The sequence below is a fragment of the Pseudorasbora parva genome, chromosome 13, assembly GCF_024679245.1.
Source record: "Pseudorasbora parva isolate DD20220531a chromosome 13, ASM2467924v1, whole genome shotgun sequence".
Taxonomy (NCBI): domain Eukaryota; kingdom Metazoa; phylum Chordata; class Actinopteri; order Cypriniformes; family Gobionidae; genus Pseudorasbora; species Pseudorasbora parva.
Genome location: NC_090184.1, coordinates 36,940,786 through 36,968,138, shown reverse-complemented (window position 1 = coordinate 36,968,138; position 27,353 = coordinate 36,940,786). Strand labels below are relative to the sequence as shown.

At 38.7% G+C, this 27,353-nt stretch overlaps 1 protein-coding gene across 3 annotated transcripts in view; it reads right to left on the bottom strand.

Moving 5' to 3' along the window:
• Positions 1 to 301: 301 nt before the first annotated feature.
• Positions 302 to 27,353, bottom strand: part of fibcd1a (fibrinogen C domain containing 1a) — a 140,887-nt gene continuing 113,835 nt past the window's right edge. For all 3 annotated transcript variants that reach the window (XM_067414247.1, XM_067414246.1, XM_067414248.1), the window contains 2 exons: positions 19,278 to 19,457; positions 302 to 3,046 (listed from right to left, as the gene is read on the bottom strand). In XM_067414247.1, the coding sequence (XP_067270348.1) occupies positions 2,784 to 3,046; positions 19,278 to 19,457 (443 nt within the window). In that variant the 3' untranslated portion in view covers positions 302 to 2,783. The remainder of the gene's footprint in view (positions 3,047 to 19,277; positions 19,458 to 27,353) is intronic.

The following is a 27,353-nucleotide window of genomic DNA, read 5'->3' as shown; positions in this document are numbered from 1 at the left end:
CTCAATTTCACGGTTAAATTATTTACATGGATGACTGGCAACCGCTGTCAGCAGGCAGGTGTAGTTTGAGAGGCCATCGGCAGGGGTTCCTGAGTTCCAAGAAGTTCACAGAGAGCGAGCAACTGGGGCCACGAACTGAGAATATGTCTTTCCTCAAAAGCGGCAGCTATCACATGTTCTGTCCTTTAGCGCAACAAAACCAATCTCTATTATTGCAGTCCACATCTCACATTTATCTGTTTCACACCCAACAGCAAATGTATTTTAATATACCTGTGGAGAGCAAGAAAAACATGGCATGATGAGTTGCTGGGATGTATTTTATTGGCGTTTTCTCTTCGTTTTGAATGTGCATGCTAGGACAGCTGGAGCATTGAAATCCCTCCTACAGTTTCCAGAGGGAATCGACCGTGAAACTCAATCTGCATAGCGGCGTTCATCTTAAACAATTTCACCTCACAGATATGCCTGCAGTTCTCTTTATTGAGCAAGAATGCGTCACAAACTTGATCAAAACGCATCAGTTTGGTTGGGCTGTGACAGCTGTTTGCTCTGTCGTAGTTTTAAGTGAAGTTCCTTTGGTGAATTGGTTTTTCAGTAGGGGTTGGCATTGCAGTATATGTGATAAGTTAGCCATTTGAATAGCCATAGATAAACATTTGAACAATAAAGCAGGCGGATATTGAAATGCTTTGCATTCTTAAAATACTCTGAGGGATTAGTTATCCTTGATTCATAAAACTATTTCTTTGAATTCCATCCAATATAGATATAAAAGTGATTGTAAAACATTTCCAAACAGAAATGACTATTTTGACATTGCTGTTTAAAGTGCAGACAATGTTCATCTTTGATGTACAATGTACAATCACAACAAATATGAAGATACAAATAAAGTTATGAAACTGATTTTAACACTCTAAACAATGGGTCATCTTAGGGTATCAGGATAAATGGCTTTTGGATACAAATAAAATAAAAAGTTATCGTGTTATCAAAACTAATACAAACACACATAAAAACAAGTAAATGAGTAAAAGGGAATTCCAAGTTGATGGTTTGGAAAGGAAAAGTATGCTCATTGTCAGTGCCATAAATTAAATAGAAAAGGGAAAGTTAGTGAGTCAAATCTGCATAGATAAAAAACTAAACAAAACAAAAAAAATCCAAAAGAAAAAGAAGCAACAATAGTAATAGTTAACACCAAAATCAAATCCATCAGGTACTCACCCTCATGATTTTATACAAAACTTCTATAAACAAGTATTGCAATATACTTTGTGTACGTTTGCTTCACAAATGAAAATAGATCCAAATGAAATCAAACAGCGGCGGGTAATGTTTCTTCCTGAATCATTCGTTATTTTGAACAGTTCAGCCGAATAAATGATTCAGTGATTCATCCATAAAGAGTCACTTGATTTGTTCCTGAATGAATCAGCATTTATGAGCCAATTGGTTGAGTGAATGATTCAACGATTCACTCATTATCAGTGTATTATTCATTACTCACTTTTAGTAAAAGATTCAGTAATTCCCCCATAAAGACAGTAATTTGCCCCCGCCTACTGGCATAATGATTTACATGCAAAAAGAGTCACTGAAAATGAAAAAGGGACCAGAGCTAACTGTTGTATTGTTTATATTTAGTCTGTCCTTATTTCATTTCACACTTTTAAGAGCCTCCAAAACAAAACATCAAAACATATGACCTTTGCTACAATATAATAAAATCTGTGTGCTTTAAAATAACTAAATGTAATTTAGATGTTGACCCATTTATTCCTTTTTAGCAAATGATTTGGAGATTTTCAAAATGTATCTAAAACAAATAACATGAAATCAGTGCATGATAATATATTACCGGCAAATAGATGAGCTACTGAAATGATCTCCAGGGTGATCTGACAATAAATACAGAGGAGTCAGCCTGTTCACAACAATAAAAGCAGTTCAGCCCAAGTTCACTTCTCAGATCTCCTCCAAGATTAAGCCTTAAGCTCCGTCAATCCATCTCACTGGGATTTCAGGTGAACCTGATCTACTGTGCATAAGATAAAATCCAACACTCTGCTAACCGGCAGTAACACCGAAGGGTCAGTGTGTTTTCTGAGAGACGTTCAGCTCTTCCACTGATAAACCTTCCACCGACTGACCTGTCAGAGTGAAAAATGCGCCTGTATTGGCTCATCACTCTGAACGCCACCACTGTGACACATATTCTCTTTGAGCATCCCTGGTGGTCAATAACATATTTACTCGACATGAGGGAAAACGTAGTTACCTCCCAGATATTACAGCCGTGGCGGGACACACCAATAGCAACCTTGTCATGTTTAACTACGAGTTATTGATTAAGCACTGAACGAAAACAACATAAGACAAGCTGCCTCTCCGTCGGACGTTTGAGAAGAGTTAAAAGTCTTTATTTTTTATGAAAAGCTACACATTCTTGCTAAATTTCACAGCTACAGAAGTTTTTTAGTTTTAGTTTTTTCTTCTTTTTTTAACACAACAACTACAGATTTTTTTCATTAGAACATTTTTGACAATACCTGCAATGCTTCGTCATAATAATATTCAGAGATGTGAACAGTAGATCAAGAGAAAAACAGCAGCCCACTGGGCATCAGCACGAACACTACAAGATGGTGGGATTGAAAGACGGATAGAAACAGAAACATGAGAAAGAGGTTGTCGCTATAAAGTTCTTGCGTTTCTTGAGTGTCTCTAACACCTACAGCCATCTTTGAGTTCTTGTAATGGAGTTGTCTAGTTCTGGCTCATTTATTCTCCTCCTTGGTTGGCCTGATCTTCATCTCGGTGAACTTCAGCGAGTACTGCCAGCCCGTCCAGGACGACCACTCGATGCCGTCGGCGTACGAGGTGTGCTGGCCGCGCAGGTATTGTCCGTTGAGGTTGGAGGTGTGGCAGTTGCGGTACCACCAGGCGCCGTGGTAGAAGGACGCGCAGTTATTCTCAGAGTGGTCGTTGTCCTTGTCCTTAGTGGTGAATTTCATCCCGTTGTGTTTGAGCAGAGAATCGCCTGCAGCATCGGATCAATGCGTGATGGAAAGAAAGATTGAGAAAGACAGAGGAAGGGTGGAAGAGTGAGTGTGTGATAGACAGGGACGGTGAGGAAAAAAGACAGAAACAAAAGAACAAGTGAGTCACTCAACCGCAACGACTTTGTTTATCCCTATCGTGGAAAGTTTAGAAACAGCAGTACACAGGGTTTTGTGCCAAAACCTAATGAGCTATACCTTGCTGTCTGCAGTCTACATAGGCAGCTGGATTAGTGGAAGCTCAAAACATGCTAAATAATAAGTATAAAAACACACAAATATTAGTTACAATTCTGAGAGAAAGTATTGTCAAATTTTTTTAAATTGACATTAGGGCTCATTTTTTATAAAAAGCAAGGGCGCTAAACCAGTCAATCGCGGTCGACCAGTCGCTCGCAGACAGCTTTCTAGTCGATCGCGAGAGTAAATTGCACTCTGGTTTGCCCTTTTTGTCTCTTCAGCATTCCCACGTCTAAGATCTCAAATACATAAAATATTACCCTTTATAAACAGCATTTCTTAAAGGGTTAGTTCACCCAAAAATGAAATTTGATGTCATTAATGGCTCATCTTCAGAACACAGTTTAAGATATTTTATATTTTAGTCCGAGAGCATATGCAGTTCTATGCACACTATACTGTCCATGTCCAGAAAGGTAATACAAACTTCATCAAAGTAGTCCATATGTGACATCAGTTAGTTAATTAGAATCTCTTGAAGCATCGAAAATACATTTTAGTCCAAAAATAACAAAAACTACGACTTTATTCGGCATCAGTCTTCTCTTCCGCGTTTGTTTTCAAACCTCAAATAAAGACTCAAACGGCCATGAATCAGTGAATCGATCAATGATTCGGATCGCCAATGTCACGTGATTTCAGCAGTTTGGATCACGTGTCAAACTGCTGAAATCACGTGACATTGGCGATGTCATCTGAAGATGAACGGAGGTCTTACAGGTGTGGAACGACATTAGGGTGAGTCATTAATGATATGAATCATTTTTGGGTAAACTAACCCTTTAAGTTAAGAAACCCCTGTATTAAAAAAAACAGTTCTTTATTTACCCTTATTACGCAGCTCTGTGCAATACTTGATTCTGATTGGTCAATCACACATTACAGCGGTATGTTATTCCCAGATAACAACTGCCAACATTTAATAACACACCGCTCATCCGGGTACTACGAGTTATCTTTTTTTTGTTTTGTGTCTCTGCTGGCGCTGTCGTCGATTGTCTGGTGCCATTGTGTGACTGAAACACTTAACCATCACGGGTTACAATGAAGAAGACTTCAAGGTGTTTTACCCATGATTTACTCACCGTCGAGTCATCCTATGTGTGTATGTGAGATTCTTCTTTCAAACAAATCAAATCGGAGTTATATTTAAAAAGTCCTGCCTAATTACCACGCTTTTTTAATGACAGTAGATCTAACTCTGTTGTTGAAGTCCATAAAAAATGCCTCTGTCCGTCCAATAACGTGCTTCACACAGCTCTGGGGGGTTAATAAAGGCATTTCGTCCAATCACATTCCGTGTTCATCTTATAGGAAAAGTGTTGAAAGTGCCTCTGCAGACAAAAGGGCGTATATCTTGAACTGCGAGAAGGCACTTTTAACGCTTTTTCCACGGAAGGCGATTGTCGGAGCTTTAGGTTATTAAATATGGACATTTTTCTTTCATAAATGCAGCGATTCGCTTCAGAAGACCCCAGTTTTTATGGACTTCAAAAACAGAGGTACAACTTCTGCCAAAGCTTGGATTAGCCAGGACTTTTTAAATATGACTCCGATTTTATTCATCTGAAAGAAGAATATATACACCTAGGATGACTTGAGGGTGAGTAAATCGTGGGCTAATTTTCATTTATGGGTGAATTATGCCTTTCAGCATTCATTTCAACATATGTGGTAAAAAACAAAACAAATCTTTTCAGCAACAGAAAAAGGCTTACAGCAGTTTGGAACTGTTTTTCTTGGCGGAAGCTTTGCGGAAGAGCTAATAAAATATTTAATCTCAAGACAATATTTTGTGTCTAATTTACTTGAGACTAGTAGCCGTGTAATAAGCGGGACAATGACACCCAGCCGGTTACATCTGCTTCGTGTCGGGGTCCTGATCACTCTTTTGGGGTTTATTCTACGATAACAACCGGCGGGGTGTACATTATCCCTTACTTAAAAGATCACTGATTACATTCAGCTCTGCTCTGCGCTGTCTGTGTGTGTGTGTGTGTGTGTGAGTGTGTGTGCCGGAGGAGGGGCGGAGCTATGAGCTGTGAGGATTTGCTTGACAGTCCAATCGAGTAACGCGATTTAATGCTTTTTCATTGGTTAAATATTTGTAAAATCCACTGACAGATGTAAAGGGTGACCAATAGCATTGCTTTATATAAAAAATAGTAACAATTAATCATAAAGTTCACTAACAATGGGTCCAGGCAAAATAGTGTTTTACGACAGACTAATTGTAAAAGAATTTTTTTCAGCTTAGATCATTTCTATGAGGTGTCCAGAACAACATACTAAAAGTCCTAAGAAATCCTAGTTGAGGAAATATGTTAAATTCTCATCAATCCGAGATGTGTGCCAGTAAGGCCAGACAACAATGGATCCCAATGGGGCTATTTTTTTCCTTTACTCCTATCAAAATGAAACTTTACACAATGAAAGTACACATGAAAAGTAAAACATTTTGTATTAGAAGTTTCTTTGAAAATGAATTGAATATGCAAATGAGCAATATACTTATCGAATATGCCCAAAATACTCCCTAAAGGGCTTATTTTTCCCTTTACTCCTATCACAATCAAACCTCACACAGTGAAAGTATACATGCATGAAAAGTAACATTTTTGTTTTCCAAGTTTCTTGGGAAAATCTATTTTAAATATGCAAATGAGCTCAACACTACGCCTAACTGACTTATGGCCAAGAACCCATAAAGGTACAAGTAGAAAAAACAGGGGCCAAATATCCAACACATTCATGTCCATTTAGTAAGTTAACCTATGCATAAACACATTAAATTTAAAAAGCTTCTCATCTTCTGGATTCTTAGATTTTTGTTGCTTGTGAAATTCACGAAGGATTGAGTGGGCTGTGTCTTGCAAAGTGACCACACATTGATTTTCCAGGTCACTATTACACTATCCTTTATTTTAATTTTCATCCACTTTTTTTAGAATATGGTTCACAACCTGTTTTACAAGTACTCTGTAATCTTTACCATAAGTAATAGTATAGTAATAGTATACTCTTGAAAAGTAATTTATTCATCATCGTATTCTTAAAAGGTTTGCCACTTTTAGGAATGCTGTTGTTCTCTCATAATCTTCAGGTCTTCCGACTTTGAATCTTTTGGGTTTGTTGCCAGGGTTCACAGAAAATTGACTCGGAATATTCTTCATATTTCGAAAATTAGTGTTGCATATGTTGTGGTACATTGCATCGGCTGCATGAAGGTCATGGACAGATGATATTCTCCCCAAAACTGTATCAGACCATTCATCGTTCCTTAAATGGCAAACCTGTACAACCATTTGCTGGAAGTCTCCTGTTCTTACTGGGTAGATATCAATTTTCTCTCTCTACTTATTTTTATTATCTATTTCAGTTGGTTGTCCACAGAACAAGCAATGCTCTTGAAAATTAAAGTTCTGTTCTGAGTGGAGATTATGTTTGATTTGTGGTTGTTGCAAAGATGGTATTATATTATCACGTACAATATTTTCTGCTTTACAATAGCTGCGGCAGCGGCTTCGGATGTGTACTCGGTCTCCAGGAATTGTCACTAAGCTACTTCCACGTTGAGCACTGGCACGGTTCACACAATTGCGGCCTTTTGCTCGTAGACCAACCGATGTTTTTTCATCGCTGAATGACTCATTACATATTTTACACTTCTCCATTTCTCCCTGAAAAAGGTATCAAAGTGTTGTCTAGCAATGAAATTAGGCCCAATAGAATTTGAAGTCTGATGTGTGGCCTGCCTGGTCTAAAATACTTGCTAACTACAAAAAGAGAAGCAGTTTTGGTGTCTGGCAAAATTATTTTAAAGAGCTGGAATGTCTGGAAAGTGTCTCTATCTGGTTTTTCATCTCTTCTGTGTGACAATGAATCATTTAGTTGGTGAGAATGACTTCTGCCTGTAATCTCATAATTTCAATCCCAATCTTTTGTAAATCTACCAGCCCAAAATGTTATCTCACCACATTACTAATGACTAGGGCTGTAACGATATGCGATATGAAATCGAAATCGCAATACGCAGGTCCACGAACCTGTATCGCGATGTGAGGAGGCAGAATCGCGACACACCCATTCCAACTCCCAGAATTATCCTTCCTGTCCAGGTCCAACTTTTAAGTCAGCAGTATGGCAACATTTCAGCTACCCGGTGGAGAACAAGGATGGCAATCGTGTAGTTGACAAGACCCACAAAATTTGCCGTAAGTGTTACAAGAAGCTTCCCCAACCGGCTGGCAACGTGGTGTGAGCGTGGCGTTTCTGTTGCGTGTCATCCGTGGGGCGGCTGCGTGGCATTTTCTCTTTCTTTGCACACCAGAAGCTTGTCTGACGCGGCGCTTCTGTTGGTATTGATGTACAGGAGGCCCTATACTTCATGGTAATATATATTGCCTATTGGTACCGCAAAGAAAATGTCGGCAGTAGCCTATTGACCATACAGATATATGGTATTGACGGCAAAATAGGCTACAGAATACTGTACAGAATAAAACTGTTTTGTCCCCCCCATATCGAGGTTTGTATCGTACCGTGGGTCAAAAATCGTGATATGAACCGAATCGTGGGTTTGGTGTATCGTTACAGCCCTACTAATGACTAAGATGACACTTCTTCTGATGTTATCTGTGTGGGAATGTCATTAGGTAAGGCTTGTTTGCAAATAAAAAAAAATAATTTAGAAAGATGGAGGCAAGATTGGGCAATCAATTCCTAAGGTCAATTTAAGTCTTTTGTGGCAAGTGACTTCAAAATTATCGTGTTTATGCATAGGTTAACTTACTAAATGGACATGAATGTGTTGGATATTTGGCCCCTGTTTTTTCTACTTGTACCTTTATGGGTTCTTGGCCATAAGTCAATTAGGCATAGTGTTGAGCTCATTTGCATATTTAAAATAGATTTTCCCAAGAAACTTGGAAAACAAAAATGTTACTTTTCATGCATGTATACTTTCACTGTGTGAGGTTTGATTGTGATAGGAGTAAAGGGAAAAATAAGCCCTTTAGGGAGTATTTTGGGCATATTCGATTAGTATATTGCTCATTTGCATATTCAATTCATTTTCAGAGAAACTTCTAATACAAAATGTTTTACTTTTCATGTCGACTTTCATTGTGTAAAGTTTTATTGTGGTAGAAGTAAAGGAAAAATAAGCCCATTTGGGTGTATTTTGGGCATATACGATTAGTGTATAGCTCATTTGCATAGTAAAATTCATTTTCAAAGAAACTTGTAAAACAAAACAAAAATACTTTTCATGTGTACTTTCATTGTGTAAAGTTTCATTTTGATAGGAGTAAAGGAAAAAAATAGCCCCATTGGGATCCATTGTTGTCTGGCCTTACTGGCACACATCTCGGATTGATGAGAATTTAACATATTTCCTCAACTAGGATTTCTTAGGACTTTTAGTATGTTGTTCTGGACACCTCATAGAAATGATCTAAGTTGGAAAAAATTATTTTACAATTAGTTCTATTTTTGGCTCCAAAATGAGTTACTTTGCCTGGACTACAAGTCACTTAATTATGAACTAATAATTAACAAAACATGATTATACATTCATAAAGGATTAATAAATAATATGCTAACATTTTATGAATGTTCTGTTAATTCAGTTCCAAGTCATTTATTAATTATTATCCCCTTGAAAACAAATAAATGCCTCTTCTTACCTTCTTAAAAACTCTAGCATCCATGTGTGTGCTTTTGAACACAGACCAGCTTATACTGATCATTTACTAATGGCCTGTTCATAATTAACCATTGTTTATGAGATGATACTAAAACAATTTTGACAAAAATACTTCAATGATTTATAAGTTATAAATAAACTATCAACCAATAACTCATCAAACACCTACTATTGATCTGTAGCATACCACTTATTAATCATTTATGAATGTACAATCATGTTTTGTTAACTAATTACTTATAAGTGACTTATAACTGAACATTTTTGAAAGCGATAAAATTAGAGGCTGAATTCCAAATTGCATATTAACATACTATTCATACCCTTTAATATAAATATAGCAGGAATAGCAAGAGTAGTATGGTAGTGCGCGGTTGGACACCCCTGGTCTACTGCAATGCAACAATGAAGATCAAGATATAATGTATTACGTTTGCAAAACTGCAGAGCATTCTACCTATTGCCTGTTAACTTGTTTGTGCTTGTGTTTTTCTTTTATCTAAAATGTAGTGACTTGAACAGTCCTGTGCTGGAAAATGTTTTATAATGTAATGTTAATACACTACTGTCCAAAAATGTTTCAATTTAATTTTCAGTGAAAAAGTCAGTAAGTAAAAAATAAAAAAAAAGTTTCAGCAAGGATGCAATAAACTGATTAAATTGTTGACATATGTTCGAAACATATACATTCTATTCGAAACAAATGCTGTTCTTTCAAACCTTCTATTCATAAAAAATAAATAAATAATGTATTACAGTTTTCACCCCAAAAAACTGATAATAAATGTTTCTTGTGGACTAAATTAGAATGATTTCTGACGGATGAAGTGGAGTGGAGTAATCATGCTGAAATTTCAGCGTTGCATCACAGGAATAAATTACATTTTAAATTAAAGCTGCAAGCGGCGATGATAGGGCCCTCGCACCGGTGCCACCACCACCCGGTGGCTTTAGGGAAACAAGAGCACGGGTGGGCAATATGCATTTAAGTAGGTAAATACAGGAGGACTACATCAAAGTCATTTGTATTAGCCACACCTTACTCACAGCTGGTGACACTATGACTGTAACTACATTTTGGTGTGTAGATGTTTTCAGGCCTGGACTCTTATCAAACGTGAAATTTGGGGCAGATTGGACAGGCTTGAGTTACAACAAATTCCCATTTCATGACGCTAATATGTTGCTGGCATGTTTAGCCCTCAATTGCATATCTTAGTATGTTAGTGCATCACAGTGTTAAACACATCACTTCCTGTTGCCAATAGTTGGCACTATTACTGTAACTAAATATTGACATGTAGATGTGCTCAGGCCAGGACCAGATTGGACAATGCATGCATAGTTACAGCAACTTTCTGTTTCACTACATTAAAAGAAAGTTGCTAGCATGTTTTAGCATATTTCTAGCATGTTGGATGCTGGGGCAGATTGGACATCGCTCCCTGAGTTACAGCAGTTTCCGATTTCATTGCATAAATAGCATGCTTTAGCATTTAGCACTTTAGATCATGTCGCTAGCCTATTCAAAACTTGCTGAGGCTGAATCCGAAATCACCCTCTAAACCCTCATTCACTATTCCCTATGTTAGTCCGCTATATAGTTCACTTGAAGCAGTGAATGAAAACGAGATAGTGAATTTGGACAAATAGTGCCCTATTTTAGAGTATAGGGGGGGAATTCAGACACAGCCTGACACTTTTTAAAATGTTGTTGTAAGTCCAAAACCATTTTAAACATGTCACTTTCTGTTGCCAGCAGACTACAATTGAATATGGGCATGGACGTGTTCAGGACTGAACTCTTTTTAAACGTGTGAAATTTGTGGCAGATTGAAAACAGGAAAAAAAATATATCAGGCTGCCAGGGACATGCCCTTTGGCAAAAACTTTTCACAATTTAGCCTCACAAAAGCCTTATGATTTGTATGAGGCCTGGAAATAGCCTGTTCTTACCAGACTCTCATACAGTTCATTTGTACATAGAGTCTGCTCACTCTCCATTGATAAGCGTTTACTTCCGCGATGGCGGGTACTCTGTTGAAGTTTAAAACTATTGGATCTGCCCTGAGCCACTCTGGATCTTAAAACCTTAAACACTCACACACTCTTAGGTCCCCTCTTGGTCAAAATTTTTAAAAATTCACCAGAGTGTTTTTTCTTGATTTTAACATGATTTAAACACACACACCTGTAGGTCCCTAATTGGTCAAACATTTAAAAAAATCACCAGAGCATTTCTTTAGTGTTTTACTTCATTTTCACATGATTTAAAGCATGACCAACAGGGGACTTGAAAAATGTCTCCTCTTGGCTCAGAGGTCCCCTGTTGGTGAGTGTGTAACGACGCCAAGGTCCCCTGTTAGATAGGTAGACAAGTACACACACACACACACAGACACACACACACACACACACACACACACACACACACACACACACACACGCGCACACACACACACACACACACGAACACGCGCACACGCACGCACACGCACACACACACACTCACACAAACACGCACACACGTTCTCACTATAACACACACTTGTGTGCATAATAAATGGTTACGGGAGATGTATAATATTATTAAAAAAACAGTGATCTATGAGATGTTCTACTCAATATTGTAAAATAATAAGTGTCTGTAATTTATTTGTCTTTTTATTTTCCCTCGTCCAGAGGAAGAAATTGACGAGCAAAGCTTTCTTACACCAAGAATTGGACAAAGAATAAAATGTTCCATCTACACATTGTCACCTACATAGGCAGTTTATAAATGGATAAGCTGGACTCGCTTCAGTTTGTTTTGTTTGTTTATTTTTGCTCCCTGCTTCTTAGAACTTAAAACATGGAAAATACATTTTTTACATTAATATGCTGTGCCTGGATGTGTTCCCTCAGCACACTGTCACCTATAATGAGGCTATTATTTATTTATGTTTGTTTATTCTTGTATTAAAACATTTGCAACAATAACTACACTCTAAAAAAATTCGGAGTAAAAAAACAACCCAATGTTGGGTCAAATATGGACTAACCCAGCAGTTGGGTTGTTTAAACCCAGCGATTGGGTTGTCTTAAGCAAATATTTAACCCAACCGCAGGATTAAAACAACCCAATTGCTGGGTTAGTCCACATATGTTAAAACAACCCAGCATTTTTTAGAGTGTACTGAAAAGGTTTGCTATTTTTCAACTGAATGTAAATAAAGCATTGTCAATATATTGAAGTTGTGGGTTATTTATTTACATGGCAATTATAATAATAAAAACATTATAAAGTATAATACTATGTTGGTTATCTAGTACCTATCAACATTTTGGCCAAATGACCCAACAAATTAGTTATTTTGTAACCCAATTTATTGGGTAAAACCTACTACCCAATGTATTGGGTTAAAATAACCCAACAATAGGTCGTGCTACAGTAACCCACCATTGGGTTGTCTGTTGGGTCATGCTTAACCCAACTTTTTTAAGTGAGTATCAGATCGTCACCGTGTGTCAGAGAGAATAAGTGCACGCACTGAGATGAGAGAGATATGTGTCAACTCATCTTAGTTTGGGGAATAACAGTTTAATATGAAAAAGCGGTGGAGTATCCCTTTAACATTAGCTCTGATTGGTTGTAGGTCTGTCCAATTGAGGTCTTTCCTGTTTCGGTTGAAACACGCCCCATAATTACAACCCAGTGGAGCAGTATCAGACTCTTATTCTGACTAGAATTGAGTATGACCACGTCAGGCTGAATAGCATAGCCTACATATATAGATTTACTTGTAGCTTCCAATCCATTGAATCTAGCTGTAGGGATGCTAAAACAGCTTATAGGCTCATATTTTGAGCAGTAAAACATCAATTGGACATACGCTTTGCAATAAGCTTAGCATGTTTACATGTGCATATTGAGATTGCTAGCTTTGCTAGTGACGGGGAGAGAGACAGAAACCAAAGAGATGAATGTTTTAGCGTGTTGCCGCTAATGTGCCCTTATTAAGCTCTGTGATGTATGTCTCAGGGACGTAATGTTGCAGTGTGCATCTAGGCTAATCTAATCCCAGTTTCCTGCCTCCATACCGCCCGGCTCCGCTGGGCCCGGCCCTGCTGACAAGATCAGCTTTTTATTGCCAGCCTTGCAGTAAAACCCTTCTCCTGTCCTCTTACTCTGACTCGAATTCTACTCTGCTGCAACATGTATCGTGATAGCCGTTTTATTGGGACAAAGAGATCCAATTGTTGCCGTTATGTCATATTGTAAAGTGTGTTACACATCATAAACTCGTTTCTGGTGCCTTATAGATTCATCATTGTGGTCTAGCAGATAACGAATCAGCAGAATGACGGCGGTATAACATGACAGCACCTGGACTATGAAAGGAGACCCAGTGAACAGCTGTGAAGATTTCCAGCAGAAAAACTATACAGGAGATTGCTTTACCCTGTTTTTAGCAGGCTTAAGGGTGCACTGTGTACGTTTTAGCGGCATCTAGTGGTGAGGTTGTGAATTGCAACAGCCCACCGCTCACCCCTCTCTTTTGGAGCACATAGAGAAGCTAGGGTGGCCGACACAGGACAAAGATGTCATTGTCCAAGACAGCAGTTTGTCCATTTTGGGCTACTGTAGAAACATTAAAAACACACGGCTAACAGAAGCCCAAAATGGCGATTTTACTGTACGTGGTGTATGTAGACAGAAATGAGAAGATGAGAATCAAGCTAGCTTAAACCAGCTAAGACTTCACCATCTTAGAGTGGTTTAAAGGTATAGTCCACCCAAAAATGAAAATAATGGCAGCACCATCATGTCGTTCCAAACTTTTTGTGTTGAACACAAAAGAAGATATTTTAAAGAATGTTGGAAACCAAACAGTTTTGGTTCCCATTGACTTCCATTACATTTTTTCTTCAAAATACCTTCTTTCGAAACCTGACTTTTTCTTCTTCTTTGGAACATAAAAGAAGATCTTTTGAAGAACACTGACAACCACAACGTTTCAGTTCCCATCGACTTTAATTATATTTGACCATATAATGGAAAACCAAAACCCTTTTTTTTTTTTACCAACATCTTTCACAAAAAAAGTCATACTGGTTTGGAATGACATGAAAGGGTGACTAAACAATGCTAGGATTTTCATTTTGGGTATCCTTTTAAGATGGGTCTCAAGCTATTTACAGTCATTAGTCAAGAAGCTGGTCTAGATGGTTATCTGAACCATGTCAAGCTGGTTGGAGCTAATAGCACACATTGGACCATTAACAAACCAACACGTTCCAAAAAACAACTTGAACATCTTAAGCTGTGGCCAGTTTAAACCAGTTTAAGCTGGTGTACCCGGTCTATCAGTCAAAAAAGGACCAAAACCACTTAAAAACCATCAAAATAGATCAGATTTGGAAATTAGCTTAAAACCTCAGGCCTCTGTAATACTATGTTGCAATATTCATAAAGAATCCACAATCATACAAACAATGCTGGAAAACTATACTAATTAGCTAGAACGATATGATTAATCATTGCAGTAAATTGCAGATTCTGTGCAAAACAGACCTCACAATTTGTGCACTTGAGGGGGTGTGTAGCGTGTGTCGGCATGAAGGTGCATCTCAGACTTTTATGAAATGTCTTGAGACAGACCCACTCAGGAGGGCGATGCGAGTCATTAGGTATGCGCATGAATGCATAATCGCATAAATGCCGAAAAACACCGCAACATCAGAGAGAAATTATACACTCCTCTACTTGGACAAGCATTGTTACAAAATAATCAAGCGCTCACATGCAATTTCGTTTCTTACTCTGGCCTCCCTAATGGTAGTGAAAACATTTCTGTGCACTTGCAAAACTGTCATTAGCACACTTTGAAGTTGGCACTGTATTAGTACTCAAAGTGTTTACAGAGATCAGGGCATCATGGGTGTAAAAACTCATCTCAGGTAATTATTTCTTCCCCGAGATCCCCGCTGTGGCTGAGCGCTCTTTCTCTACGCTATCGTAAAGGCCTTTCATTAAACAGAGTAGCATTAAAGACACCATGCTTGTGTTATGATATGCAAGCAGTTATGAAAATTCTCACATGCAAGGACAGGGTGTGTGAGGAACACTTTCACACCAAAATATATATTTTTTTATCTTGGTTGCAAAAAACATCACAGTAATTTATGAAAAACATGAGGATTCTGGGGTATGGCTCATCAAAATCTCCACAGGGATGCAATGTCATATTGGAATAATGTCATATCATATCGGTACATCAGCTTCAGCGTATAGTCGCTAAAACATTCAGACAGCTGCTCTGTACAGTTTTAGATGTCTGCTAAAGAAGTAACTTGGATGGTTTATTCTAGTATCTATCTATCTATCTATCTATCTATCTATCTATCTATCTATCTATCTATCTATCTATCTATCTATCTATCTATCTATCTATCTATCTATCTATCTATCTATCTATCTATCTATCTATCTATCTATCTATCTATCTATCTATCTATCTATCTATCATAATAAAGGTGGCTTTTTAATTAATTAATTTTTAAATTGTAAAATGGTAAACGTGAATGCATATTTGAACAATTTCTCAGTTTAGAAGAATTCGACACAAGCGCTCTTTGGTGACATTGGGCCCTATTTTAACGATCTGAAACGCAGTGTCAAAGCGCGAAGCGCAAGTAACTTTGTGGGCGGGTCTCGGCGCTGTTGCTATTTTCCCGGCGGGATAAATGGCTCTTGCGCCCGGCGCAAATCTAAAATGGGTTGGTCTGAAGTAGCTTCATTATTCATAGGTGTGGTTTGGGCGTAACGTGAATAAACCAATCAGAGCGTCATCCAATATTCCCTTTAAAAGCAGGTGCGCAAGTTCCATTATGGGTCGCTATTATTATGGCATATTTACCAGGTGCACACCAGGAGCGGTTCACAGCCGATGAGACTGATGTTCTTGTAAGAGCAGTGAAAGACAGATGTCCTTATATACATATATGTCTTGCCACTATTGGGCAAACAGGTCTGATCCTTAATTTCTAGAATTAGCCAGAATAATTTGTAAGCTAGATTTATGCCTATTTTTTCACATCTTCGTGGCACACCACAATGATTTCCGTCATCTCATGTGTTAATATTTTTTTAGTGTAACAAATTATGATTTGCAAAAATAACTGTTGCATCTGTGTAGATTACATGAGCAAAGTGTATGCGCGTTGTGCACGTTATACATTATGGTCAAGCATGCGTCCTTAAAATAGCATAATGAACAACGCGCCACGGACTTTAGACCAGGTTTTTTCTGGTCAGTGGCGCAATTGTTTAATGGAAAAGCAAAATAGCACCAGGGATTGTTTGCGCCGGAACACGCCTCCTTTTTTGCGCTGAACCGCCCAGGGAGCGCAAGTTCATTCACTAGTTTAGCGACGTGCTTCTGTGGAGGGAAAAGCGCGCTTTGCGCGGGTGCAAAATAGGAATGACACATGCGTCGGTGTACAAAGTCAATTGCGCTGGGTGCAAGATAGGGCCCATTATGTGATTATGTTACTGTTGGTCATCTGCCCATCATCGTATAAAGCTCGCCCTGACAATTTGTTTGGTCCAAACAGCTCTGGTTTCGAGCATAGTTACCCCAAAACGGATCAGGTCCAGACCGAAAATCCCAAACCTCAAAGGTTGTGGGCGGGACTAAGTTCGGCTGGCATCCAGGCTACATGTATACAGGTATATATTTTATAAACACATTTTTTCATGAAGCGCTGACAAGAGCATGCCAAACCAACAGGTGCCAATATAACCCGAACCATAAAGCCATTTTGGCCAATCAGAAGTATGGAAAAAAAGGTTATTGATGTAGCAAGCCAAAATCTCCGGTTTCACTGCCCACACGACACCACTGAACCTGGAGTTCCTAAAAATCTTCACTCTGGCAGGAGTTTTTCGAAAAAATTTTGGTTTCAGTGACCCGATGCTGAGTAGAAAAAGCTGCGGTTTTGAAATGTGAACAGGGTCTAAGATATATTTCCCCACTCCTCAAATACATTAGCTTTTTATATATATATTATATATATATATATATATATATATATATATATATATATATATATATATATATATATATATATATATACATATATATATACACATGTATATATATATACAAGGATGCAAGTTATTAACGTTTTAAAATTCCACATTTAAAGAAATCTAGCATTTGACCTTACCTACCTACCTACCTATAATGAAAATGCAAAGAACCAGTTCCAAAGAACTTTTGCATTGCAAACAAGCAGATATGGTCCAAAATGTGTGGCACTTCATTCACGATTGAAGTTTGCTCACCTGTTTCAGGATCTGTGGTTACATGGTTTAGTCAGAAGCTCGTTAATACCTTTCATTGGTAAAATGTTTGCAAAACATGAGACTATCAGCAAGTTTTTCTTGTCCATCATTAATATTGGAAAAATATATTTAAAGTAAAAGTAAAGTGGTTAATTAAAGATAAGTCAAAATCTGCTTTTGAATTTTAAGCTGCTTGCCGCATTCAATTGTTTTCACGTTTGATTTTATGGCCACAATGTGCCTTTTACCATTGACCTTATGTCAGAATTTTCCCTTTCTAATTTCTGTGAAGGTTGGACTCTGAGGAGGGACTTGCTTTACGTCTGACAAACCATTATTAAAGGTGTCAAGGACATCTCACAATGTTGCCCTCCAGGTGCCTCAGTTTGGGTCTGCGAAGTTTGTTCCTTTTGTTTTTTAGCTCTTGTTTTGTTCCACACTTCTGCTTACTCTTAAAAAATGGCAGCTTGATTTTATTGTGCTAAAACATCCGATCTGTGTTGATCTCTCTCAGCATTTTATTCAAAACTAAGTTTCATACTTGACTGAGCACAGCTCAGATGGAAAAAAATCTAAATATGATTTAATGCTTATGGTCAGTTCAATCTACCATTCATGTACACATTAATGCTTTAAACGACCGTGCATGCATTTTAATCGAGACAGCGGCGTAAGAGTCCAAACAAGACGTAATTGATAAGATTGGGAATCAATGTGGCATGACTCCTCCAGCGGGGGATGTTTAAGACAGCCTTGCTAATTAGACGCGTGGATGCAGTATTCTCCTCTTGATTTATGTTAATAGGAGTGTTTGTTTACGTCTCCCATAATAAGCCTTGTGCCTGCTTTATTGGAATGCCATAGATGTATTCTACGGCTTCATTATCCCTGCCCTTTCCGGCACACGGCGAAGGTCACGCCCGCGTCCAGCCCCAGCGAGGAGGGCAGTGCTCGGGGAAAAACACCTGAGAATAATAGAGTGCGGGACCCAATTAACGTTAAAAAGAGGCCCCGGCGACAGCGCAGGTGAAGCATTGAGAATTGCTCATCACTTTGCCTCGGCACAGACAATAACCCGCGGCCCCTGTTGCTTTGCGTGCCACAAGAATATATCTGAACGCCACTGACAACAGGGCAGGAAACTTTAAATTAGTCTTGTGATTCTCATGATAGTTTCTATTCTAGGCTGAGCTTTTTTGTTTTACTGGGCGCAATTCAGGCCACTAAGTTTGGATTTTCAGTCTGTGCTTAAAGTGGCCTTGTTTTGAACACAGAAATATATAAATATATTTATATATATATATATATATATATATATACATATATATATATATATATATATATACACACACACACCTTACGACCACCTAACTAATATTGAGTTGGTCCCCCTTTTGCTGCTAAAACACCCCTGATCCGTCGAGGCATGGACTCCACTAGACCCCTGAAGGTGTGCTGTGGCACCAATATGTTAGCAGCAGATCCTTTATGTCCTGTAAGTTGCGAGGTGGATCGGACTCAGCACATCCCACAATTGCTCAATTGGATTGAGATATCAGGAATTTGCAGGGCACATCAACACATTACATTTCAGTTAAATTGCATGTCATCGTCTAAAGTGGATGTTCTTTGCCAGAATAATCTGTCAAAAGTCTGTCGAGATGAGACTACATATCAGCCGAAGAGCTTTTACCAGCATTTACCTGGGGCTCCCCATTAAACCTGACATGAACTTTGGCACCAGATCATTGCAGGTCCACGATTGAATTGCTGTTATGCAGGATGTCTTAAGAATACAGAGCTTTAAAAGCAGCACACTATGACCTACGGCTTTCTACAAGACCTCTGCCTTTGCAATAAATGTAATAGTTTTTGGCTCCACACTGCAGGTAAGCACAGAAACTCTAGGTCAAAGGCAGAATAGTGTGAATCATACCTGCAGTGCCGGAGTAGTCTGCGATGCTCAGTGGGTAGCCATCCTCGTCTGGGTCAACAGAGAACAAACCCACTCCAAAAGAGCCGTACTGCGCAAAGGAGGTACTGTTCTCAAAGTCCTCCAGGTCAATCCTCAGCTCATAGTTGGCTTGAATGGTAAGTGCATGGATTCGTTTCATGCCTGAAAAAGAGATTTAGATTAAGTTAATAAAAAAAGGGGGAGATGAGATTTATTATTAAAGAAGGTGGAAAGAGTGTTTACGAGTGATACCTCAAATCATGTAGCTTCATTAGCTAACATATACAGCTATATATATACAGTTCTGGAAAACATTAAGAGACCACTTAACATTGAGAAATCCATGTTAAGTCGTCTCTTAATTTTTTCCAGAGCTGTGTACATATAGCAAAAGTTGCACTATATTGTCAAAAGTATTGGGACACCCCTCAAAATCATTGTATTCAGGTGTTACAATCACTTCCATGGCCACGGGTATATAAAATCCAACACCTAGGCATGCAGACTGCTTCTACAAACATTTGTAAAAGAATGGGTTGCTCTGGGAGCTCAGTGAATTTAAGCATTGTACCGTGCTAGGTTGCAACCTGTGCATTAAGTCATTCATGAAATTTCCTCACTACTAAATATTCCACGGCCAACTGTAAGTGGTATTATAACAAAGTGTTAAATGCTACAGCTACATAAAATGCTGAGGCGACACGACAGTGTGCAGAAGTCGACAACTTTCTGCAGTCAATAACTACAGACCTCCAGACTTCATGTGGCCTTCAGTTTGGCTCAAGAACAGTGCGTAAAGAGCTTCATAGAATGGGTTTCCATGGCCAAACACCAAGAGCAGTGCAAAACGTCAGATGTGGGTTGTAAAACACGCCGCCGCTATACTCTAGAGCAGTGGAGACATGTTCTCTGGAGTCACGAATCACACTTCTCTGTTTGGCAATCCGATAGACAAGTCTGGGTTTCGTAGTTGCAAGGAGAACGGTACTTGCCTGGATGCATTTTGCCAAGTGTAAATTTTGGTGGGATTGGAGATAAAGGTGTGGGGTTGTTTTTCAGGGTTTGGGCTTGGCCCTATTGTTCCAGCGAAAGGAACTCTTAATGCTTCAGCTTACCAAAATAATTTGGACAATTTTATGCTCCCAACATTGTGGGAACAGTTTGGGGATGGCCCCTTCCTGTTCCTGTTCCAACATGACTGCACACCAGTGCACAAAGAAAATGTCTATAAAGACATGGATGAGTAAGCTTGAAGTGAAGGAACGTGACCCAATAGAACACCTTTGGGATGAATTAGGAGCAGAGACTGCGAGCCAGGCCTTCTCATCCAGCATCAGTGCCTGACCTCACAAATGTGCTTTTAGAAGAATGATCAAAAATACTACTAACTAATAACAATAAATATTACCAATTTCATTAATATAGTAGATGTTTTCTAACAGGACATTATTTGTTCATTTTAGGCACATTTCCTTTAACCCTAACACACACATTGTAATGCATAATGGACTAATTTAATAATTGATGATCTTTACAGTAAAACTGAATCAACATTGAAATGACTTCAGCTGAACAACTGTAAAGCTGCTTTAACAAGCTTTATTACATGGCTCTTGGTCAATCGCGCATTCCAGCGGTATGTTATTTCCAGATAACAACCGCTCATCCGGGTATTACGAGTTATCTTGACCGGTACTACTTCTATGCTTAACGCTGGCGCCATCTTGTGGCTGTTAAACACTTAAACAGCCATGGCTACAATGGAAGACTTCTAGGTGCGTTTCCTTTATAAAGTTGTAAATATAGATATTTTTCTTACACAAACACATCGATTCGAATCAGAAGGCTCTATTAACCCATCAGAGCCACGTGGAGCACGTTATTTGACGGACAGCTGCATTTTTTATGGACTTCAAAAACAGCTACAACTACTGCTGGGATTAACGTTAGCCTGGACTTTTTAAATATAACTCCGATTGTATTTGTCTGAAAGAAGAATGTCATATACACCTATAATGACTTGAGGGTGAGTAAATCATAGGTTTGGTTTCATTTTTGGGTGAACTAACCCTTTCAGCATTCATTTTCAACATTTAGCAGGAATAGATAAAGGCTTAAAGCAGTTTGGAACTGTTTTTCTTCGGGGAAGCTTTGCGTAAGAGCTAATAAAATATTTAATCTCAAGACAATATTTTGTGTCTAATTTATTTGAGACTAGTAGCCGTGTAATAAGCGGGATAATGTACACCCAGCCGGTTGTTATCGCAGAATAAACCCCTTCAAGTCGGGGTTTATTCTGCGATACCAACCGGCTAGGTGTACAATATCCCCTACGTATTGTATAAAGCACTATATAAACAAAGGTGACTTGATGTAAATCAAAATATGTGTAAAAAACCTGTGAAAAATTCCTTCATATTAACACAGTACATTGGGCCCAATTTTATGGACTTCTTTTAGAGTGTCAAAAGGTGTCACATTGACTTGTTTTGCCTTTTAGGGTTATATTTCCCTTGTCTTGATTCTAGTGAAACCATACTTCAACTCTATTGGCTAACACCTGTGACTGAGTTATTTGTTTTCAAACTTCTTACTCCACATAAAATGAACTGGCAGTGAACTTTAAGATTCCCCTGCAACATTCATAGCAAAGTATGGTAAGCTATGCAACACTGTGATTCTGAAAGCACAAGGTATGTGTCTTCTTCCTGATCTGCTAGAAACATAACTTCTCATTCTTAGCTACAACCGGCTTGAAGGACTCTGGTCTACTTCCTGGGATCAATATCTCAACAGGAGACCCAGATTCTAGTAAGTTATTCTCTTAATATTCCACCCAGTTTTCACTCAGAGGAGGAGAGGTACTTGACAGGAAAATAATGTGCTTGCCTACAAATGAATTCCCTTTGTAGCCCGATCACTGGCATGTGCGTTGCACCCCCAGGACAGAAAATCAATACAGCAGAGTTTTGCTAGGTCTAATCGTAGCTTACTGCTGGTCTTCAGCTGTTGTGGACCGCAATGCATGTTTGGGCAGGGTGTTAGGTGAATAAACTTAAGCTGCATGCAGCCATATTTGCGAAACAGAATGTGTTGCTTAAAAAGCATCCCACTGTGCCTAACAGATGTTCAACAGCCATTAGATATCTACAAAAAAAGAGCTACGGGTTATAACAATTATTAACATTAGCACTGACACTGAGATATTGTTTTTAAGTCAACATGAAGCCATTCACAACCCATGTAATTTGCATAAACTGGCAAATTGCAGAGTTAAACAAGATATTCAATGAGAAAAAATAGGGTAGGACTTGATTTTATCAATCAGGAACTGATTGGATAATGACAAGTGGGAGTCTTAAAGGTTTGAAGGGAGATATATATATATATATCATCAGAAAGTTGATTTATTTCACTAATTCCATTCAAAAAGTGAAATGTATATTTTATTCATTTATTACACACAGACTGATATATTTAAAATGTTTATTTCTTTTCATTTTGATGATTATAACTGACAACTAAGGAAAATCCCAAATTCAGTATCTCAGAAAATGTGTAGGCTACACAATCATGGGGAAGACTGCTGACTTGACAGTTGTCCAAAAGACGGCCATTGACATCTTTCAGAAGGAGGACAAGACACAAAAGGTCATTGGAAAAGAGGATGGCTGTTCACAGAGCTCTGTGTCCAAGCACATTAATAGAGAGGAGAAGGGAACGAAAATATGTGGTAGAAAAAAGTGTAGAAGGAATAGGGATAACCCTGGAGAGGATTGTGAAACAAAACCCATTCAAAAATGTGGTTGAGATTCACAAAGAGTGGACTGCAGCTGAAGTCAGTGCTTCAAGAACCCCTAGCACAGAGACTTGCGAGAAATGGGTTTCAGCTGTCACATTTCTTGTGTTAAGCCACTCTTGAACAACAGACAGCATCAGAAGCGTCACGCCTGGGCTAAAGACAAAAAGGACTGGACTGCTGTTGAGTAGTCTAAAGTTATATTCTCTGATGAAAGTAAATGTTGCATTTCCTTTGGAAATCAGGGTTCCAGGGTCTGGAGGAGGAAAGGAGAGGAGAGGCACACAGTCCACGTTGCTTGAAGTCCAGTGTAAACTATCCACAGTCAGTGATGGTTTGGGGTGCCATGTCATCTGCTGGTGTTGTAAAGAGGAAGATGCGATATGCCAGACCCAACAATGCAGAAGAGCTGAAGGCCACTATCAGAACAACATGGGCTCTCATAAAACCTGCGTCACGGTTCATGGATACATTGTCTCGGCCTCACGTGAGATGTTCTATGTGTGTGTGTGTATGTGTGTGTGTGTGTGTGGGGGGGGGCTCATTAGCGGCTGATCACAATTCAGCTTCAGCTGATTCTTATGTAGCGTCCTATTTATGGTCTGTGTTAACGTGTCCTGTTTGTCAGATCACTGCAGGCTTGCCTGTTAGTTTGTTCGAGCTCTTGCTCGCTGTGTTTTTCGTGGAGGATTGTTGGTTCCTGTGAGGCTTCTCGGGATCATCTGGTGCCCTTTGCGTTCCTGCGTTGGATTTCTGCATCTTCCTGGAGGATCTTCTCTGCTGAGTTCTGCTCAATCTGCACCCTTGTGACTTTCTAGTTATTATTTTCTACTTGTATGCAGTGTGACGCTTCAATAAACCTGTGGTTTACTCGCTCTCAGATCCTTTCGTATTTTCTACTGCATCACCTGAAAACCTGAGCAGTGCCACAGACTGATCGACTCCATGCCACGCCGCATTGCTGCAGTCATTTTGGCAAAAGGAGCCCCAAATAAGTATTGTGCTGTACAAGTGCTGTACATGCTCATACTTTTCATGTTTATACTTTTCAGTTGGCCAAGAGTTCTTTGTATTGGTCTTAAAGCTACACTGTGTGATATTTTCCCCCATCTAGCGGTGAAAAGGTATATGACCATCCAGTGAATATTATGTTCCTTTCAATTCCGATTTCGTTTGAACTCCTACGGTGACCGATTTAGTCCAAGATTAACATGGCTATCCCCCTCTTTACATTCGACACGGTGCCATCAAGTGTTAAAACGTGAAAGGCGAAGCTTGATTTTACGGGTATGTCCCTCTTTGGCTAATGTACTTTCAGGATGGAGGGCAACATGGCGACCAGCGTTCGAACCCCTCACCCGTATGTGTTTTCAACGGTATATTATAAACTTACGAGAATACTTTATTACTTGAAAGAAGTAAATATAAATTAATGAGTACATATATTTTTGAAAGAACTAAGTGTTTTTAGCTAAGAATAAACAAACAAAAGTTACACAGTGTAGCTTTAAGTAATATTCTAATTTTCTGAGATACTGAATTTGGGATTTTTCTGTCAGTTGTACTTGTAATCATCAAAATTGAAATAAATAAACATTTGAAATATATCAGTATGTGTGTAATGAATGGATATAATATAAAAGTTTAACTTTCTGAATGGAATTAGTGAAATAAATAATATTTTTGATGATATTCTAATTATATGACCAGCACCTGTATATAATAGAACTTGGAATAGCATGCACTATAAATCCTAATTAGACCAGAAGTAGAAAAGGAATAGCATTTATTATTATAACCACAAACATTTATGCAAATATTAGTTACTAACAATGATATTATAGTATCATTGAAATACTATACAGTATTTATTTATATTCAAATATGTCTTATTTTTATATTTTTCAGTTTTATGACATTTTTTCACATTTTAGAATACGTTTTTGCAATTGTTTTATGATTTTATCTTTATTTTTATTTCAGTTTTAGTATATTTAGTATTTCAGCTTTTTTTAGTTAGTTGTCCAGGCAATATTTCTCTCTGTCTCTGGATTAGATCTACATACATCTTTTAAGAATCACCCCTTTGCATCTGAAATGCTCCCCACATTTGTTCAAATGATAGAGACTAACATTTGTTCAAATGATATTGGCATAATAACATAGATGGTTATGATGGCTTTGAATGGAGGGGACTGGTGTGGTGCCGTTCCAGCAGCAGCCAAGCGCAACATCAGGCTCTATTAAGCACCAACGCCCTTCTAATGGTCTCTGCGCTGACTAAATGGATAGGCCATTTGCACTAGAATGTCATTTCTGTTTCAACCCAGGGACCCAGAAATGTTACACAGAGGTGCGATATATCAGAACAGGCATGCTAAAGACAAAGGGCTGGAAGTGCTGTTCTTCATGTAAAAACTAATGTGCGTATGATTATCTTCACCTGGTCGGTGCTTCAAACAGCTCCAGATAACCTGATACGAGACCCATCTTCCTATTGTTTTGCACGATATGATCTGAAGCTGACTATACGCCAATGTGCCATTACATTATGACCCCAGCCTACAGCAATGAGCACGCCTGGCAACTGAACGGTACCGCAGGTGCAGTTCACAGAGGCCATATATATACCAATCAAGGAACAAGTTTTTTCTAGGCTTGGATGTGTTTATGGGGTGCAGTATAACATGTCTTAAGACCTCTTTTTTTTACGGCGTATTTTTCTTATATTTGACCTTTATTCCACACCGCTGTCTCCACTGTCCTTTGAACGGTTCATTTGCTTCCTGCTTCTATGAAGCCCATCCCTCTGAAAAACGCAATGGTCTTATAGATTGGTTAGATGGCCAAATGTAGTTTTCTGTATTTTTATTGGCTGAAGTGCCCAGCACAGGTTGTCTGGAAACGCCACGGCCCTTACCATTACGGGCAGAAGTCACATCTGCGGTGACTAGCAAGGGTTTATGATGTCACCAACCCAGGAAGAAGCTTGTTGTAGTTCAAACCAGCCGTTTTTGTAGGCAATAAACTGCCATAACTTTAAAAGACAATTTCTCAGTTTGCATTGAACTTTCACTATAAACTATAAAAAGTTACACAGCTCAGTTTAAATAGCCGGTTGTACAATTCGTGCCATACCCCTCCGCTGTGGTGTTTCCAAGCACATTTCTGCGCATGTGAAGAGGAAGATTTGTTCCGTCGATATTTATTTTAACAAATGACGTGGCTGCGTGCAAGTTCTACTAATCACAAGCCGAGTGAGAATCATACTCGCAAATGTATATTAAATATTTAACCAAACAAAATACAGAACTTTCAAAAGCTATGTGATTATCTTATTGCGTGAGTAGGTAAGTCTAATTAGTGACATTATTGCTAGATTTGCTATCCAGCGTCTTAGTGGCGTCACCTACTCAACCTGTGTTATTACTATTTATATATTTATATTTATCAGTCATGGAAATAGGGTGCTGGCCAATAGGTCTATTACATGCAAGATCATTAATGCATGGCACAAGCTGATTTGCCTTTGCTGATCCAGCAGCCAGGGAGATTGCTGTTTAACATTTAATAGTCTGATTCAGGCCTTGTTTACACTAATGCACTTTCATTTTAAAACGCATAACTTTTGCTACGGTTACGGCTATCGTTTGCACTACGTCAGCGTTTTCGAACCTTTCGAGACTTTCGAAAACGCTGCAGACCACGTTTTAATGTGAAAGCACTGGGGTTATGTTTCAGTGTAAACGGACCAAAACGGAGACGTGGCTGCCCACATTATGCTACTGGAACATGGCAATAACAGAACAGAGCTGCGCTTCCCAAAAGCAATGTAAGCCTTGATCGTATAAAGAACGTTGCTGGCTATTACAATGATTTTTTAAGAAATGTAGCCCAGAGCTGTCTCCCTACAGTTCTATAACATACCAGCCTCAATGACCATCTAAACATGGAGACAGAACTACATGCTTTGCTGACTTTGTGGTTCATTTTAGCAGCCGTTGTGCATTTAATCGCTGTATTTTAAAACACTACATCCATTAACATGCGCAAGAGTCAACTGTTTACTCTTGTACATGTATGTCCAGTGTGCATAAATGGTCATGTGACATGCATTTTCGGTCATGTAGTGTGGACTGAGAATGTTTCTGAAACGCCAGTAGACGAAGAATCTGTCTGTGAACCTATTAGCAGTAGCAAGTCCATACTTGCTTTGCAGCAGCAGCAGCAGCAATAATCAACAGCAGCAGTGTGTGTTT